This window comes from Elephantulus edwardii, unplaced genomic scaffold (genome assembly GCF_000299155.1).
Source record: "Elephantulus edwardii isolate Elephantulus edwardi_28Jun2011 unplaced genomic scaffold, EleEdw1.0 scaffold00128, whole genome shotgun sequence".
Taxonomy (NCBI): domain Eukaryota; kingdom Metazoa; phylum Chordata; class Mammalia; order Macroscelidea; family Macroscelididae; genus Elephantulus; species Elephantulus edwardii.
In genome coordinates this window covers 2790899-2806959 of record NW_006399878.1, presented here as the reverse complement: position 1 = coordinate 2806959, position 16061 = coordinate 2790899, and the positions used below count along the sequence as shown (strand labels likewise).

Here is a 16061-nt window from a genome sequence, read left to right as displayed (position 1 = left end):
TTTTGGTATTTTGTTTTTTTTCCTTTTTTTTTTTGTCTTTTTAATGATCTTTTGCTTTCTTCATATGTGAGACCATCCCACAACTCCAGACTGGTCTCTTGTCATTAGTGTTTAATGCATCAAATCTGCTCTTGGGATGGTTTCTGGATTAGGGTAGAATATACTGAAGATCATATTTTGGCTCTCATGGATTTATTTTCATTTACTTCAACCTCAATTTGAACTTGCAAATGAGTAATTAATGGACTATTCCACAAATGGATTTTGACCTTGTTCTGATGGATGATATTTATTGAGCTTTTCTATCATATCTTTCCACAGACATAGTAAATTTAATTCCCGTGTATTCTACCCTATAAGGTCTGCATGAATAATAACAATTTATATAGTTGAAAAAAGTTATTTTCAAGAAATAGGTCATTAAAAATTCTATCAAGTACTTACTGGTGTCATTTTCATCACCAAAGCCTTATTTTCCAATTACCAAATTGTTCTTTGTTTTCAATTTTTGCATTATAATAATCAGTAATTATCAATGGATCTTTATTGCATATTTCATCTAGTTCAGACTGAAGAAATCGGTGGTGGTTGTTATTGCGTACTATCAAGCTGGAACTAAAGCTGACCCTCCAGAAGGTTTTGAAAGGCAGTTAAATGCACAGAAGGAGAATGCCTAACCTCCTCCCATGGAGACGTTAGTAGATTTGAACAGTGTGCCTTAGGGATCGCAGTGCAGTTGTGGGGGTTTTTTACCACTAGGTCACCAGAGCTCCCTTCAGTAGTAGAGCTCTTCAATAACTTCATCTTTGTCTTTAATGATCTGAATAACTGTCATATTAATTGTTCTTCCTTATAAGTATATGGCTGTTAATCTTGCACTGTACTTAAGAACATATAATGACATGAAATTTTTTAGGATATAACAGATGTTACTCCTACTCAATTTGTCATTTCCAAGCATAGCAGACCATTGGACTGTCTGATCCAAACTTGCCAGCACCAGTTCATGTCAACTCACTAATGCCTAAGATATCAATCCTTAGTTGTTCTATTTCATTTTGATAACTCTCAGTTTTCCTAGATTCATAATTCATACATTCTATGCTTGGCTTATTAATGAATGTTTACAGTTGTTTCTACTCATTTTTAGTTACATCACAATATCAAATAAAGGTCTTAAAAGTTTTATTACAGCTACATTTTCAGGGCAGACTCTATTTTGCGAAAGAAACTCTATGCTATCCATAGTTTTAGTACATTCCAACTAATAGGTTCATCTTTCGACTCCACACCAGAAAATGTTCTGCTGCTATTCTAAACAATTATCTTACAGGTAGATCACCAATCTTCTTCCTAATCTGTTTAAATCAACAAAGATAATCCTATGGAACAGTTGTACTCTGTAACACTTGAGGGCTCTACAAGTACCATCAACTCAATGGCAATCAGTTGGTTCTTTATAAACTCACCAGAAGGTCACAAAGACTATATGCTTTGTAAAATTTGGCTGTTGAGTTATATTCCGTTCCCATTTCAGCTATTCCTAAAATAACAAAGGCAGCTCAAGTGCACAGAACAAGGCAAGTTGTTCTACTAACCCAAAGGTTATCTGGTTATTTGAATCCACCAGCTGCTCCACTGGAGAGGCAAGGGGTGGGAAGAGTTCTACAATAGAATATTGCAGGCAGGCTGACTTAGCTGAGAGAGTCAGACAACAATCTCCCTGCAAAACTGATATTTATCTGAAACTAGGTAGGTAAGAGATGTACCTTGATAAAGACAAGCCTGGAAGCAGGAGCGGCATCCACTTCCGAAATGGCTTGCCTCCGGAAACTCTGGGTATGAACAGTGCTCAGGCTGTTCTTCCATAGGGTCGCTATGAGTCATCTATGACTCGACGGCATCAAACAACAATAACAATGACGACGACCAAGAGAGAGCTACATTGGCCCAGTGGAAAGGAAGCTATGCCACCAAGCCGAAGGTGGGTGATTTTCATCTGTGGCCCTCGGCCAGGTTCAAATTGTCTTCTTGTCAAACATTCTTCTAGGTGGTATAGCACTGGTCTGTGCGTTGCTGTACAGAGGTAACTCATAGTTGTTGTGATGCTGAAGACTGTGATAGTGATGTGTCAATCGTGGTAAAGGGTACCCATGGTGGACGGTGTTGGCTGGAACTTCCCGACTAAATCAAGCCTGGAAGCAGGAGTGGCATCCACTTCCAAAATGGCTTGCCTCTGGAAACTCTATGTACGAACAGTGCTCAGGCTGTTCGTTCATAGGGTCGCTATGAGTCGTCTACAACTCGACGGCATCAAACAACAACAACAACATCATAAATTAGGGAGCTCTGGTTGTTTCATCATAAAGAGTTGTGCTGCCAATCCAAAGACATGCAATTCAAATCCACCAGCTGCTCTGAGGGAGAAATATGAGTAGTCTCCTCCTATGCAATTTGTAGCCTCTGAAAACTCCTTGGACGGCAGCTGTGAGTAGATTTGGACTCAATGGTACATAACAACATTATCAAAAACAAAGCAAGAAAGGCAGGAAGGAGACAATCTACACGAGATATTGCATGTCATTTTTGAGATTCTCACTTCACCTTCTGGCTGCAAAGGAAAGTCACCCAAGAATTTTAGCAGAAAAATGACATTATCAATTTCCATCTTAAAAACATCACCCAAGATCCTCTGTAAACAAGAGATTAAATCCATCTTACTGCTATTAAGTTGATTCTGACTCACAGTGACCCTCCATTAAATTTTCAAGACTGTAAATCTTAACCAGAGGCAATTATTTAATCATTAACCCACAGTGGGGTAAAAAAGTTGATCTTTCCATTATTAACCCAACACTTTGCCCATAACACCACCATAACTTCTTAAACAATGACTCAAACTTGTTGCCATCAAGTTGGAATCAACTCATGGATGACTCTTCCTGGTGAGTTTCCAAAGGTTGTAAATAGCACAGGAGGAGTCTGACCATCTTTATCCCTTGGAAAGGCTGGTGGCTTTGAACCAGCAGAAAGATACTGCCTTTGGGTTAGCTGCACAACTTCCTGTGGACAAGAAAATATTAGAGAAGAGCCGCCAGATCACCACAGCCACAGGGTCACCACAGCCACAGTGCTGCCACAGCTACCATGTGAATCTGTTCCAGTCAATTAGCTAGGCACCTGTCGTAAATTGTGTTAGTGTGCCCCGGCTCTTATACCACCTGGAGCACTAGACCACAGCCCTGCTGCTTCACCTGGAGGCCCTGTCCCTGCAAAGTGGATGACCTGGCCCCACTATCTGGACACACTGGCCCAGCCATCTAGACGATGACCCACTGACACGCTTCTGAAGTATGCCAGGGACACCAATATCACAGGTGAAGCCATTTCCTCCTGCTTCCTAGAAGTTGAAGTCCCTTTAGCTGCAGGCCCCATGGACCTCCCTTGCAGCAGCAGTTACATGAGAAAAGGCTGCTAATTCACAGGCCATATCTCTCCCCAATTAAAGCAATTCTTCCCTTGAGTCAAAAGATAAGAGAGAAACTCAAGCAGGACAGCTGCTCCTCCCTCCTCTGTAGCAGTGACTTCCTGAGCCAAGGTTTTCAGACCAAGAGCCTCCTAAATTTGACCATAGCAATGACATGGAAGAAGGTAACTACCTCACACCCTATACAAACCCAAAACAAGATGCCACTGCCAACAAGTGAGACAGTATCAATGGACTTCCTGAATCCAGGAAGTCTGAAGGAAACTTCTGACACAGAATAAAAAAAAAAAAAAAACACAATGATTGAATATTTTCAATGAGTGAAAGACAAACTTGAAGAATTGTAGTACTCTGCAAGCAAAACCCAATAGGAACTTGGAAAAAAACAATTCAAGACAAAGTAGATAAAACAAATGAGGCTTTAGAGACTCTGGAAAGACAAGAAACCATAATCCAGAATATGAGGACCAATATTTCAGATGCTGTCAACATGATGGAAGGACATATGAACAGAGTTGAAGAGATGGAACACAAACCAGCAAAATAGAAGATAGAATTGTCACCACTGATTTGATAGGACAAAAAGCAAAATTAAAAAGAAGGAAAAAAGAAGAAACCCTAAGAACAATGTGGGACACCACCAAGAGGAATAACATGCACATAATGAAATCCCAGAACAGGAAGAAGCAAGTAAAGACACCGAGAAAGTTGTGGATGAATTACTAGAAGAAAACATTCCAGGCATAATGAATAATGAGAGAATATATATTCAAGCAGCTGAGCAAACAATATATAGAATAAACTTCAAAGGAAAACACCAAGGCATATCATAGTCAAATTTACCAGAACCAAAAATAAGGAGAGAATTCTGAAAGCTGCTAATGAGAAACAAAGAATAACCTAACGTACAGCAAATAAGATTAAATGCCAATTTTTTAGCAGAAGCCATGTGTGCAATAAGAATGACATATATCAAACACTCAAAGAACACAACTGCCAGCCAGTAATACTGTACCCAGTAAAACTGTCCACCAAGTATGAAAGCGATATACAGATATTCTCAGAAATTAAGAGCATTTACAGAAACAATACCAGTGTTGCAGGAAACACTGAGAGAAGTCCTTCTTACAGGGGTGTCACAGAAAGCAGGATGAACCAAAGTAACTAGCAACAACACCAAAATGAACACAACAAAATAATAGCAATAAACCCTTGCCTCCTAATAATTACACTGAATGTGAATGGTTTTAAATGCACCACTGAAGAAAAAAATAAGAGCAGACTGGATAAAAAAAACAAAAACAAAAAAAACCAACAAAACAAACATAACACACAAAAAAACCAAACCATCAATATGCTATAAAACAAGAAAAGAAGGGACATACCTGAAAAGTGAAGATAAAGAAAAACTAAAAATAAAAGGGTGGGGGAAAATATACTAAGCAAACAGCAAACAGAAAAGGCAGGTGTAGTAATATTAATCTCTGATAAAATAGATTTTAATGCAAAAACCATCAAAGGACAAGGAAGGTCACTGTATAATGCTTAAAGGATCAATAGAACAAGAGGACATAACAATAATAAATATCTATGTAGCAAATGACAAAACTGAAAAATATGCAAAGCAAGCATTAACAGAATTGAAAAAAAAAAAAAAGACAATGCCACTACAGTAGTAGGATACTTCAGTACACAACTCTCAAGAAAACGTAGATTTACCAGAAGTAATTTGGTTGGAAGACTTAGTGATAGTGAGAAGAAAATAAGAGGTATTGAAATAGGCACAGAGGAGGTAAAATTATCTATATGCAGATGATAGTATACTTAGAAAACCCTTAAGACTCAGCAAAAAAACTACTGGAGATCGTCAACCAATTCAGCAAAGTGGCAGGATATAAGATCAACATACAAAAATCAGTTGGATTTCTCTATAGTGACAAAGAGATTACAGAGCTGGAGATAAGAAAAACAATACCCACCACAATAGCTAATCACAAGATTAAATTACTTGGGAGTAAATCTTATTCAAAGAAAATCACAAAACATTATTACAAGAAACAAAAAGAGACCTGAAAAAATGGAAACATATACCATGCTTATGGATAGGAAGACTCAATATTGTGGAAACGACAGTTCTACCAAAGGCAACCACAAGCTCAATGTAATCCCAATGTAAATACCAATTCCATTCTTCAATGTGACGGAAAAGGCAAGTTCCAATTTCATCTGAAATGGAAAGAGACCCCAGATAAGCAAAGCACTCCTTAAAAAGAGAAACCAGGTGGGAGGCATCTCACTCCCTGACCTCAAATCCTACTACACAACTGTGGTGGTCAAGACAGTGCAGTACTGGTACAGTGACAGACACACAGAACAATGGAATAGAATTGAAAACCCAGAAATCAGCTCATCTACCTATTGTTGTTGTGTGCCATTGAGTCACCTGCGACTCATAGTGACCCTAAGTACAACAGTCCTAAACCCTGCTCTATCCTGTTCCAATCTTATTGTCTTCAAGACACCTACCCCCATTACTTTAGTCACTAAATCAATTAATCTCATGGAGGGTCTTCCTCTCTTGCACTGTCCCTCTACCCTCCCAAAAATAACATCCCTCTCCAAGGACTGGTCCCTTCTTGCAACATGTCCAAAGTACATCAGATGACACTTCAGAATCCTTGCCTCCGACAAGCAGCCTAGTCTCACCCTCTCTAAGACAAACTTGTCTGTGCTCCTAGAAGTACAAGGTGTATTCAGTACTCATCTCCATCACCATAGCTCAAAGGCATCAATCCTCCTTCTACAATCCCTAGTAATTGTCCAGCTTTCTCACATCTACCTATGCTCAAGTGATTTTTGACAAGGAGATGAAATCAGTTAAGTGGGGAAACAAAAGCCTCTTTAACAAATGGCGTTGGCAAAACTGGAAAACTATCTGCAGAAAACTAAAGCAAGGCCCATAACTTACACTATACACAAAACCAACTCAAAGTAGATCAAGGACCTAGGACTTAAAACCAAGGACTATAAACTTCATCAGAAAAAATCTTAGAAAAAATCTAGAAGTCCTAATCCACAATATGAACAGTCTTCCAGGCATCCTGAAAAACCTACAACCAGGAGAGAATAAAATAGATGAATGAGACCTAAGAATCAAATCCCTATGCACACCAAAAAAAAGGTCTCCAAGAAGGTAAAAAGGACAGCCACAGACTGGGAAAAAATATTTGGTAATGACATGTCTGATAAGGGACTTACATCTAGAATTTATAGAATACTCCAGCACCTTAACAAGACAAAAGCAAACGATCCAACTGCAAAATGGGCACAGGATATGAACAAAGAAAACATTCAGATGGTGAACAAACACATGAAGAAATGTTCAAAATCTCTAGCTCTAAGACAGATGCAAATCAAAATGACTATGAGATATCATATCTCATCCCAGTAACAATAGAAAAGTTCAACACTGAAGCAAGCAATAAATGCTAGCAAGGTTGTGAAGAAACTGGGACCCTTATTCACTGTTGGAGGGAGTGTAAAATTGTGCAACCACTCTAGAAAGCAGTATAGCGCTTTCTCAAAAAGTTGGAAATAAAAATACCATTTGACCAAGCAATTTACTACTGGGAATATACACTAAAGAAACCGGAACTGCCAACCAAATAGATATATGCATGCCTTTTAGCCAGGAGGTTGGGCTCTATGAGGAGAAATGTGGGGTCAAAATTGGTGGAAGACCTATCAATAATCTGCGATATGCAGATGACACAACCCTGCTTGCTGAAACTGAGGAGGAGCTGAAGCGCTTGCTGCAGAGGGTCAAGGACTGCAGCCTTCAGTATGGATTGAGGCTCAATGTCAAGAAGACAAAGATTCTCATCACTGGGTCAATTGGTAGCATCAGGATGGATAGTGAAGAGATTGAAATTGTTCACAGCTTTAGTTTGCTTAGCTCCAAGTCAACACTCTTGGCACCAGTAGCCAGGAAATTAAAAGGCTCATTGCCATGGGAAAGTCTACTGTTAGGGACCTCTCCAAAGTACTGAAGAGCAATGGTGTCTCTCTAGAGACTAAGGTGCATCTGATATAGGCCGTGGTCTTTGCTATTACCTGTTATGCATCAGAGAGTTGGACAATGACCAAGGGGGATAGAAGGAGAATTGATTCCTTTGAGCTGTGGTACTGGAGAAGAGTACTGAGGGTACCATGGATTGCTAGGAAAACAAACAGATTCATCCTGGAAAATGTTAAATCCGGTGGCTCCTTGGAGGCAAGGATTCTGAGGCTCCGTCTAACATACTGTGGACATGTTGTGAGGAGGGACAGGTCGTTGGAGAGGGTGGAGGGACAGTGCAGGAGGGGAAGGCCCTCTATGAGGTAGATTGATTCAGTGACTGGGGAAATCAGGATGGGTGTATCAGAGACTGTGCGAATGGCACAGAACAGAGCAGAGTTTAGGGCTGTTGTACATAGGGTTGCTATGAGTCGCAAGTGACTCGATGGCACATAACAACAACAACATGTTTACTGATGAATTGTTCACAATGGCAAAGAGATGGATGCAACCCAAGTGTCCAACAATAAGTGAATGGCTTGAGAAGCTGTGGTATATTCATGCAATGGAATAATAATACGCAGCATTGAAAAACAAGGAAATCATAAAATATACAAGATGGGTGACCCTGGAGAACATTATGCTGAGGGAAGTAACTCAGTCACCAAAGGACAAATACTGCATAATGACATTTATAAAACAAGACTGACATGGAATTTGGGGGAGGGGGGAAACTAAGAAAAGAGGGGATAAATAATGACCATTAAGTTGAAACAGATGAGGGAAAGAGCTATTTCAAAGGTATATATGATGAGGCATTATTTGCATGACAACAGTCCAGAACATGCAAAAATGAATGAATGGAAATCCAAGTTTCCTGTAAACTTTTGTTAAAATAACAATTAGGAAAGTATAATAAAAATTTTGTTTAAAAAAGAAAAAGATTAAAGGAGAAATAGAAATAATCTAGTAGATCAATTTTGAGACTTTTAGAGCAATAGCTCAACCCAGGGTGATGGAAGTATAATGAAAAAGAAAGAATATTGAAGTCCTGTTCTGGAGTTGAGGAGGCTCTCAATCAAGATATGAAAGCTAATGAACTCTACTTTTTATGGTCATCTAGAGTGTAATGTTTTCGTTATATGCTATCAAGTCACTTGCAACTCATAGCAACCCTATGTACAACATCAATATCTCTGAATCCTGTTCTATCTTAAGTCAATTTCATTGCCTCTGATACACCTAACCCATTACCCCAGTCAGAGTCAATCCATCTCATCCAGGGTCTTCCTCTCTTGCACTGTAGCTCCACACTTCTAAGCAGATGTTCTTCTCCAAAGACTGGTCCCTCCTGGCAAAATGTCCAAAGTATGTGATACAGAGTTTCAAAACTGTTACCTCCAAGGAGCAGCCTGGATGCATCTTGTCTGGGACAGACCTGTTAAGTTTTCTTAGCAGTCCATTATATGGTTCAATACTCTTCAGTACCACAACTCAAAGGCATTGATTCTTCTTCTCTCATTCTTAGTCACTGTTCAGCTTTCTGATGCATAGCAAGTAATTGTGAAGACCATAACTTGGATGCACTTTAGTCTCTAGACTGACCTTGTTAGTCTTTAGTACTTTGGAGGGGTCTCTGACAGCAAATTTTCCCAATGCAATTTATCTTTTGATTTCCTGGTTGCTGGTACCAAGAGTGCTGATTGTGGACCAAGCAATCTGTAATTGTTAACAATCTCAATCTCTTCTCTGTATATCATGATGCTAACAATTGGCCCAGGGGTAAGAATCTTTGTTTTCTTGATGTTGAGCTTCAAGCCATATAGAAGGCTATCGTCCTCACTTTCTGAAGCAAATGTCTCAGGTCCTCCTGTTTTAGCAAGTAAGATTGTATCATCGCATAACGTAGGTTGTTGATGAGTCTTCCTCCAATCCTGATGCCACATTATTCCTCATAAAGTCCAGCCTCCCAGATTATCTGTTCCACAAATAGATTGAAAAGGTAAGGGACAGTATGTATCCCTGGTGTGCATCTTTTCTGATTTTTAATCATGCAGTATTTTTTTGCTCTGCTCTGACAACTGTTTTCTAGTCCAGGTTATGCCAAGAGATCTGAAGGACAACTACAAGGCCAACTGACCAGAAAAGATCCATATTTTTCTCATTTAAAAAAGAAATGAAACTCAAAAACTTGATCTAACAGAGTATGGAAATTATCAAATAATATCAGTAATATTAATGTAAGCAAGGTCCTGCTGAAGATTATTTTAAAAAAATGACTGGATCAGGACATCAACAGAGAATTGTCAGATGTACAGACTGGGTTTAGAAAAGTATATGGCACTAGGGACTTTATAGTCAACATTAAATGAAACAACTGAAAGTAGAGTAGCAGAAGAATGTCTATCTGTATTTCTTTAACTATACAAAGGATTTGACTGTATGGATCACAAAAAAAATTGTGGCTAACCTTAAGAATAAATTGTAGAGTGTAATAGAAGCAAATAATAAGATTACTATAATCCTTAATAATTGTAGTATTATGGGCTTAGTATTCAAAACTACTTTCCTAGCCACTGAAATTGACTTTGCCATGTGGGTGAGCAGGACTATGTGAACAGGGCATGTTAGCCTCTTCACAAGGGGATTTGGTAGCCTCACAAATCAACAAAGGGACTAGCTGGTCTCACCATCAAATTGAGCAGATCCAGCAGCAGAAAAGGAGAAATTTCACCACTAGCAAAGAGGCAAGAGACTGCAATGCATCCTTCAGGATCAGAGATTCTTTCACCAGTCAGCCTATGGCCTACAGGAGCAACAGCAATGGCAGCCACAGCAGAAAACCAAGGACCTCATATGAGATTGGGGCCCACCTGGAGACTGTACATCACTGAACCAAAGTTAAAAGCTTTTTGTCCAAGTTTGGAGGACTGTAGAGGTAGAGCAGAGCCATAATTTGCAGAACTAAGAACTTTGAAACACTGGCCTGAAGCTATGAGGCTCAAGGCTGCCAGCACATTTTGGAAGCCATCCTGATTATATTCTGCTACAAACCTGGATTATGACCTCTTTACTTCCACAACATGGTCTGGCTGGTCTGTGGGCTACTGCATTGGATTTTGGATCCAGGAAAGCTTTATGACTTGTGTTGAGATGAGTAGAAAGGGGTACAGGAGCATGGGGGGGCGGGGGCTTGTCTGACCTCATGGGAATTGGTTTTGTGTTGCTGATACTGTTGATGGGGACAGTTCCCCTCTGTGTAATTGGTAAAGGTCAGATATGGCCATCCACATGTGGCCATTGCTCTTTGTATAATAATTACAATAATTACACATTTAATGTACATGATCTGTACTCTATAAGTAATCCAACTTACATATGTGGGGGAAATGGCTATCAAAAATATTAATGCATAACAATTAGGTTAGTAAGTAGCAACAAAGGGAGCATTGGTGACAGCGTCAAAGGGAGTTATGCTGCTAACCTACAGGCCAAACCTCTCTGACAGTCTGAATCCACCAGTGGCTCCTCAGGAGAAAGATGGGCAATCTCAACTCGTGCAATTGCTACCACAGAAATTCAACGCAGGGTCAGTTATGAGTCCATTCCAACTCAACAGTAATGAGTTAGTGAGTGAGTGAACCAGCAACAAAGACAAATTAATATCAATATAGGACCAAAACAAATTCAACAAATCATTCAAGCGACTTCCAAGGGACTTGAAGTCCTTTCATATAACTAAGCACTCCTGATTCTAAATTACTTATAAGGCTCAAGCAAAAAAATGTCATACAAGGTTTCAAAGTGGTAAGCGAAGCCAGGTAGTGAAGCAGAAACCTAGAGGTTTAATGTTATGAATACAGGTAATGCATAGTCGTCCTCAATTTGTCCAAGCTGCAAACTAACTTGTCCTTAAAATATTTCTTTTTTCCACCCTACAATTGATCCATTCTGCAAGGGGAGCACCCTACTTAGCATATGCTCTGTTGAAGGCTTCAGTTAAAGATACACATAAACACACATACTCCAAACAAAATATGTGCAAAGCATTCCAAATTATTCATGTGCATCTGTCTCCTTAAACTGCACCCCAGAGACCAAAGCAGAACACACAGGCTGTGATGGATATTACAGAATTTCTAAAGAGGAAATGAATGCCTTTCATTGTACCAAGAAAGCGAGTATACTTTAGACATACAAGCATGTCTTTTTATTTTAAAATAAAATCTTGCTACCCATATGGTAAATGTCACTTCAAACCCACAGTGGGTCAGATAAACTTTGTTTATACTCCTTACAAGTCACCCAAGATAGGAAACTGTGAAATCTAAGACAATCTACCTATTTAGTCCCTGCCAAGTATAATAATAGCAAATAATAAAGATAAATTTGACCACAGACATTATACATTATATGCATATGCTCTGTAAGGAACTGTTCTCTGTAGTTTCGGGTTTTTTTCACTTAATTATCCTAAAATACCAATGACCTTCAAAACATTTCAGGCAAGCTTCTTTTTTTCTTCTTTTTTCCTTTTTTTCATGTCTTCCCATTTCCCAACAAAATAGAACAGCTTTAAGAATAAGTAGAATGACAATATTGCCTGCTACTCAGGTGTGTGTGTGTGTTTGTCTGTGTGACTGTGTGTCTGTGTATTTATCTACCTTTGGGATGAGTTCATATATAGATCAGAAAATGGCAGTCAGTGCCAAGTCATCCTAATACACTTACTATTAAGTCCACATTAGACATCAATTTTATATAGCCTCCCTTTCTTCATTGTGGTAGATGAAAAGATGCCCTTGGTAAGGGCAGAAGGCATCCATGAGTTAAATCTTTCCTTCAAGAATAAATTATTTAGTATCACTTAAACCCTGAAAGCTTTCAGCCACCTATCTTGTGGTTTATGGCACTCTCTTCTAAGTTTACAGTTTCCTGATTTGGAAGCAACAATTTAATTCTACAGTGCACAATCCATACAGCTTAAATTTCTCTTGAACCTGACATTTGCCAAGCAAACTAAAAGATTGATCCTTCCACTCACAAGAGATAATTGAGGAGCTGCTTTTATAAAGAGGCACTTGGGAAACACTCCAGAAATTAGGAAGAGATTCTTCTCACTGGACCTAAGGCAACACAGTCACTCTCTATGAAATGGGTTGAATTCCTGGGGCCACTTGGACTCAAGTCGATCAGGAACTCTTTAAGAAGCCTAGGTGTTTTTTTAATGGGTTTTTTGTAGTAACAGCAGGTGTTGATCTTGAAACTTAAGGAGCTGTGGTGGCAAAAGCAACATAAGTCAATAGATTGTTTTTTTGAAAAGACACACTTCCCCCTACCCACCAGTTTAGACTATTATTAGACAAGAAAGTCGGTAATTTATTTTCCTTTCCACTATAAGTTTTATTTCCAGCGCAACTACAAATGGGAGGGCTTGTTACAGAACAGAAAGCTTCGGAAAGATCTTCAATGCTTTCACTGGAGCAATCAGGGGCTGGTTGCTTCTGCTGAGAGGCAAAAACTGGCGGTGTTTAAAACACATCTATCTAAAAAGCCAGATACTTCTCCCCAAAGAACAAAACAGACGAGAAAGAACAGGGACGAACTGATGTCTTCATACTACACAGAATACTATGTAAGGTTCATTTGCTAGTCTTAAAATGGGGAAGGGGAAGGCCCAGCTGAACACATCTATGGGACCCTTATATTCAAGAAGAGTGTATTACATCTATAACTGCACATAACTCATTTTCTATGCACCTGTCATTAGAAAGGGTTGTTTTATTTTCAACTACTCAGGGCAGGCAAGGCCAATAAAGCTCAGGACCAGGACAATGAGAAAGCAGTGATCAGCAGCCAGCCCGTTAATCAGCAATCAGGGTTTGCTCCAGTCCACGCCATGCTCACTGAGCACCTCCCAAGGACAAGAGGTTTGATCCAGCAGAAGCCATGGTTAGGCCTGTGCAAGCGCCAAAGCTAGACCATCCGCACCGGCGACCTGGAGATGCTCTAGCGCAGCCGCCTCCTCCCTGGCTAGCGGTCCTAGTTCTACCCGCGCCCGCAGGTTAGCGGGGCCTCTAACGGGCTCAGCCTCCCTCCTCCCCCTCCTCCTCCTCTACCTCCTCCTCCTCCACAGCTCCCGGTACCGCCCGCGTCCTCTGCACAAACCTTGGGCGTGCGGATATGCTCCATGGCAGGCCAACGTCTGCAGGGCCTGGGCCGCACCGCCTCACGCACCTGCCGCCTCTGCAGCGCCGCGGGAGGGGTGCGGGGAGGGGGCTTCGCCGCCCGGAGCGAAGCTTGACTCCGCCTCCAGGTGCGGCCGCGCCCGCGCTGGCCCTGCGTGCGGGATCCCGCGCCGCGCGGCCCTAGAGCGCGCTTTGCATCACCACCTCCAGCTTGTCTGGCCGCCTCTCCACCTCCTCTCTAGCCAGGGTTCCCAGATCAAGAGCCTCTGGTTCCCTTCTAACTGGAACCGCCAGCATACACTGTGGGTTTACTGTTCCCCCAAACAATGAAGGCCTTGTGTTGGGTGTGGCCTTTTGGAGAAGAGGTGCGAATACACTGTCCTCCACAGGACACATCAATTTTCCTTCCAGGGCGCCCCACAATGTGAGTCTTCAGAGTAGGTTGAAGAAAAATGCTGCCACATGCACTGTGATCCAAGAAGGCCTAGAGGGTTCCGTAATAGTTTAGCAGTTGAGTGGTGAGGACTTTATAGCATTTGGGCGAGAGTGGAAATAAAACGCTACACTGTTAGTGCTCTAGGGAGGTACACTATTAAGTCAGGTATTTCACATCAACACAGAACTTCACTGTTGGAAGAGACACTTTCCCTTGGCACAGGGGCTGGGTTCTGGGTTGCAAATTTCACTTAGGTCTCAGAGGAGTGAAAGTTATAGCTACAAAGCATCCATTCATCTGTCAAGTCAATTCATTGCTGTCAAATCGGAACAGCTGACTCTTCAGCCGATTTTCGAGAGATTGCAAATCTCTCAGCAACATATTGACCATCATTCTCCTAAGGAGCCATTGATGAATTCGAACAACCAGAGAGACACTACCATTGGTTTAGTAGCACAACCACCTTGGACTAATCCTCCAGAGCTCGGGCATCTACTCAACTCAAAACCCATTGTTAGCCAGTCAGAACCGATTTATAGCAGACCTTCAGCAGGTTGTCAGAGGCTGCATTTATATTACAGGGAGAAGATTGCCCACCTTTCTCTGATGGAGATGATATGAAAAAAGAGATATCATTGCTGCTGTCCGATATTTATTGTAAGATTTCTATCTGTGTTTTATCAGCTAGGCAAAGGTTGATGACTATGTGGATCATGTTATTGTCATTGTTATGTGCCGTCGAGTCGCCTGCGACTCATAGCGACACTATGTACAACAGCCCTAAACTCCGCTCTGTCCTGTGCCAATCGCACTGTCTCTGACACTCCCATCTCAATTATCCCAGTCACTGAATCAATCCACCACATAGAGGGCCTTCCTCTCCTGCGCTGTCCCTCCACCCTCCCAAGCATTATGTCCCTCTCTAAGGACCGGTCTCTCCTCACAACATGTCCAAAGTATGTGGATCATAATAAACTGTAAATAACATTTAGGAAAATGGGATTCCAGAACATTTAATTGTTCTCATGTGAAACATGTGGATGGTTAAAAGTAAAGAACAAGCGGATACTGCATGATTTAAAGGTATAAAAGCTATACAGCAAGATTTTATATTTTTTTTATTTAATCTGTGTCCAAAACAAATAAGCAGACAAGCCAGACTTTATGTGGAAGAACTTGACGTCAGGACTGGAGGAAGACTCATTAACAACCTGTGATAAATAGAACACAAAATCTTGTTTGCTGAAAATTATGACAACCTAAAGTTCTTGATTCATGAAGATAAAAGACTACAGCTCTCAATATGGATTACACCTGAATGTGAAAAAAAAAAACAAAATTACTCACAACTTGACCCATAATAAATGAAGGGGAAATCGAAGGTCTCAGTGGTTTCGTTCTTTTTTGATTAATAATCAATATCCATAAAAGCAGCAGTCAAGAAATCAGGTCATATCAGCAAAATGTGGATGAAGGTAATATTCTTTCATACATATTTTATCTGTATGTCAAGCAAATAATTTGAGAAACTGGACTATATGAAGAATATGGCAGCAGGACCACAGAAAGATTAAACAATCTGAGATACACAGATGGCACAATCTGCCTTGCTAAAAGTGAAAAAAAACTTGAAGCATAAAAGATCTCAGTCTTCTGTAAGGATCACACTTCAACAAAAAGAGAACAAAACCCCTCATATCTCCCTAATCATGGCATCATCATCCTAGATGGAGAAAAGACTGAAGTTGTCAATGATTTCCTTTCGCTTGGATCTACAAACTACACCCATTATAGCAACAGTTAAGAAATTAAAAGATGTGTCAGGGAAAGCTACTACAAAGAATCGCTTTAAAATGCTAAGACAAGGAGATCAGTTTAAAGACTAAGGTTTCT

The 16061-nt window shown here is 40.4% G+C and overlaps 1 protein-coding gene across 1 annotated transcript in view; it reads right to left on the bottom strand.

Moving 5' to 3' along the window:
• MTMR7 (myotubularin related protein 7) overlaps positions 1-13786 on the bottom strand; it is a 219195-nt gene extending 205409 nt beyond the window's left edge. Inside the window, exon 1 of the mRNA XM_006893550.1 lies at positions 13713-13786. Within this exon, the coding sequence (XP_006893612.1) occupies positions 13713-13736 (24 nt within the window). The 5' untranslated portion in view covers positions 13737-13786. The remainder of the gene's footprint in view (positions 1-13712) is intronic.
• Between the last annotated feature and the right edge of the window lie 2275 nt (positions 13787-16061).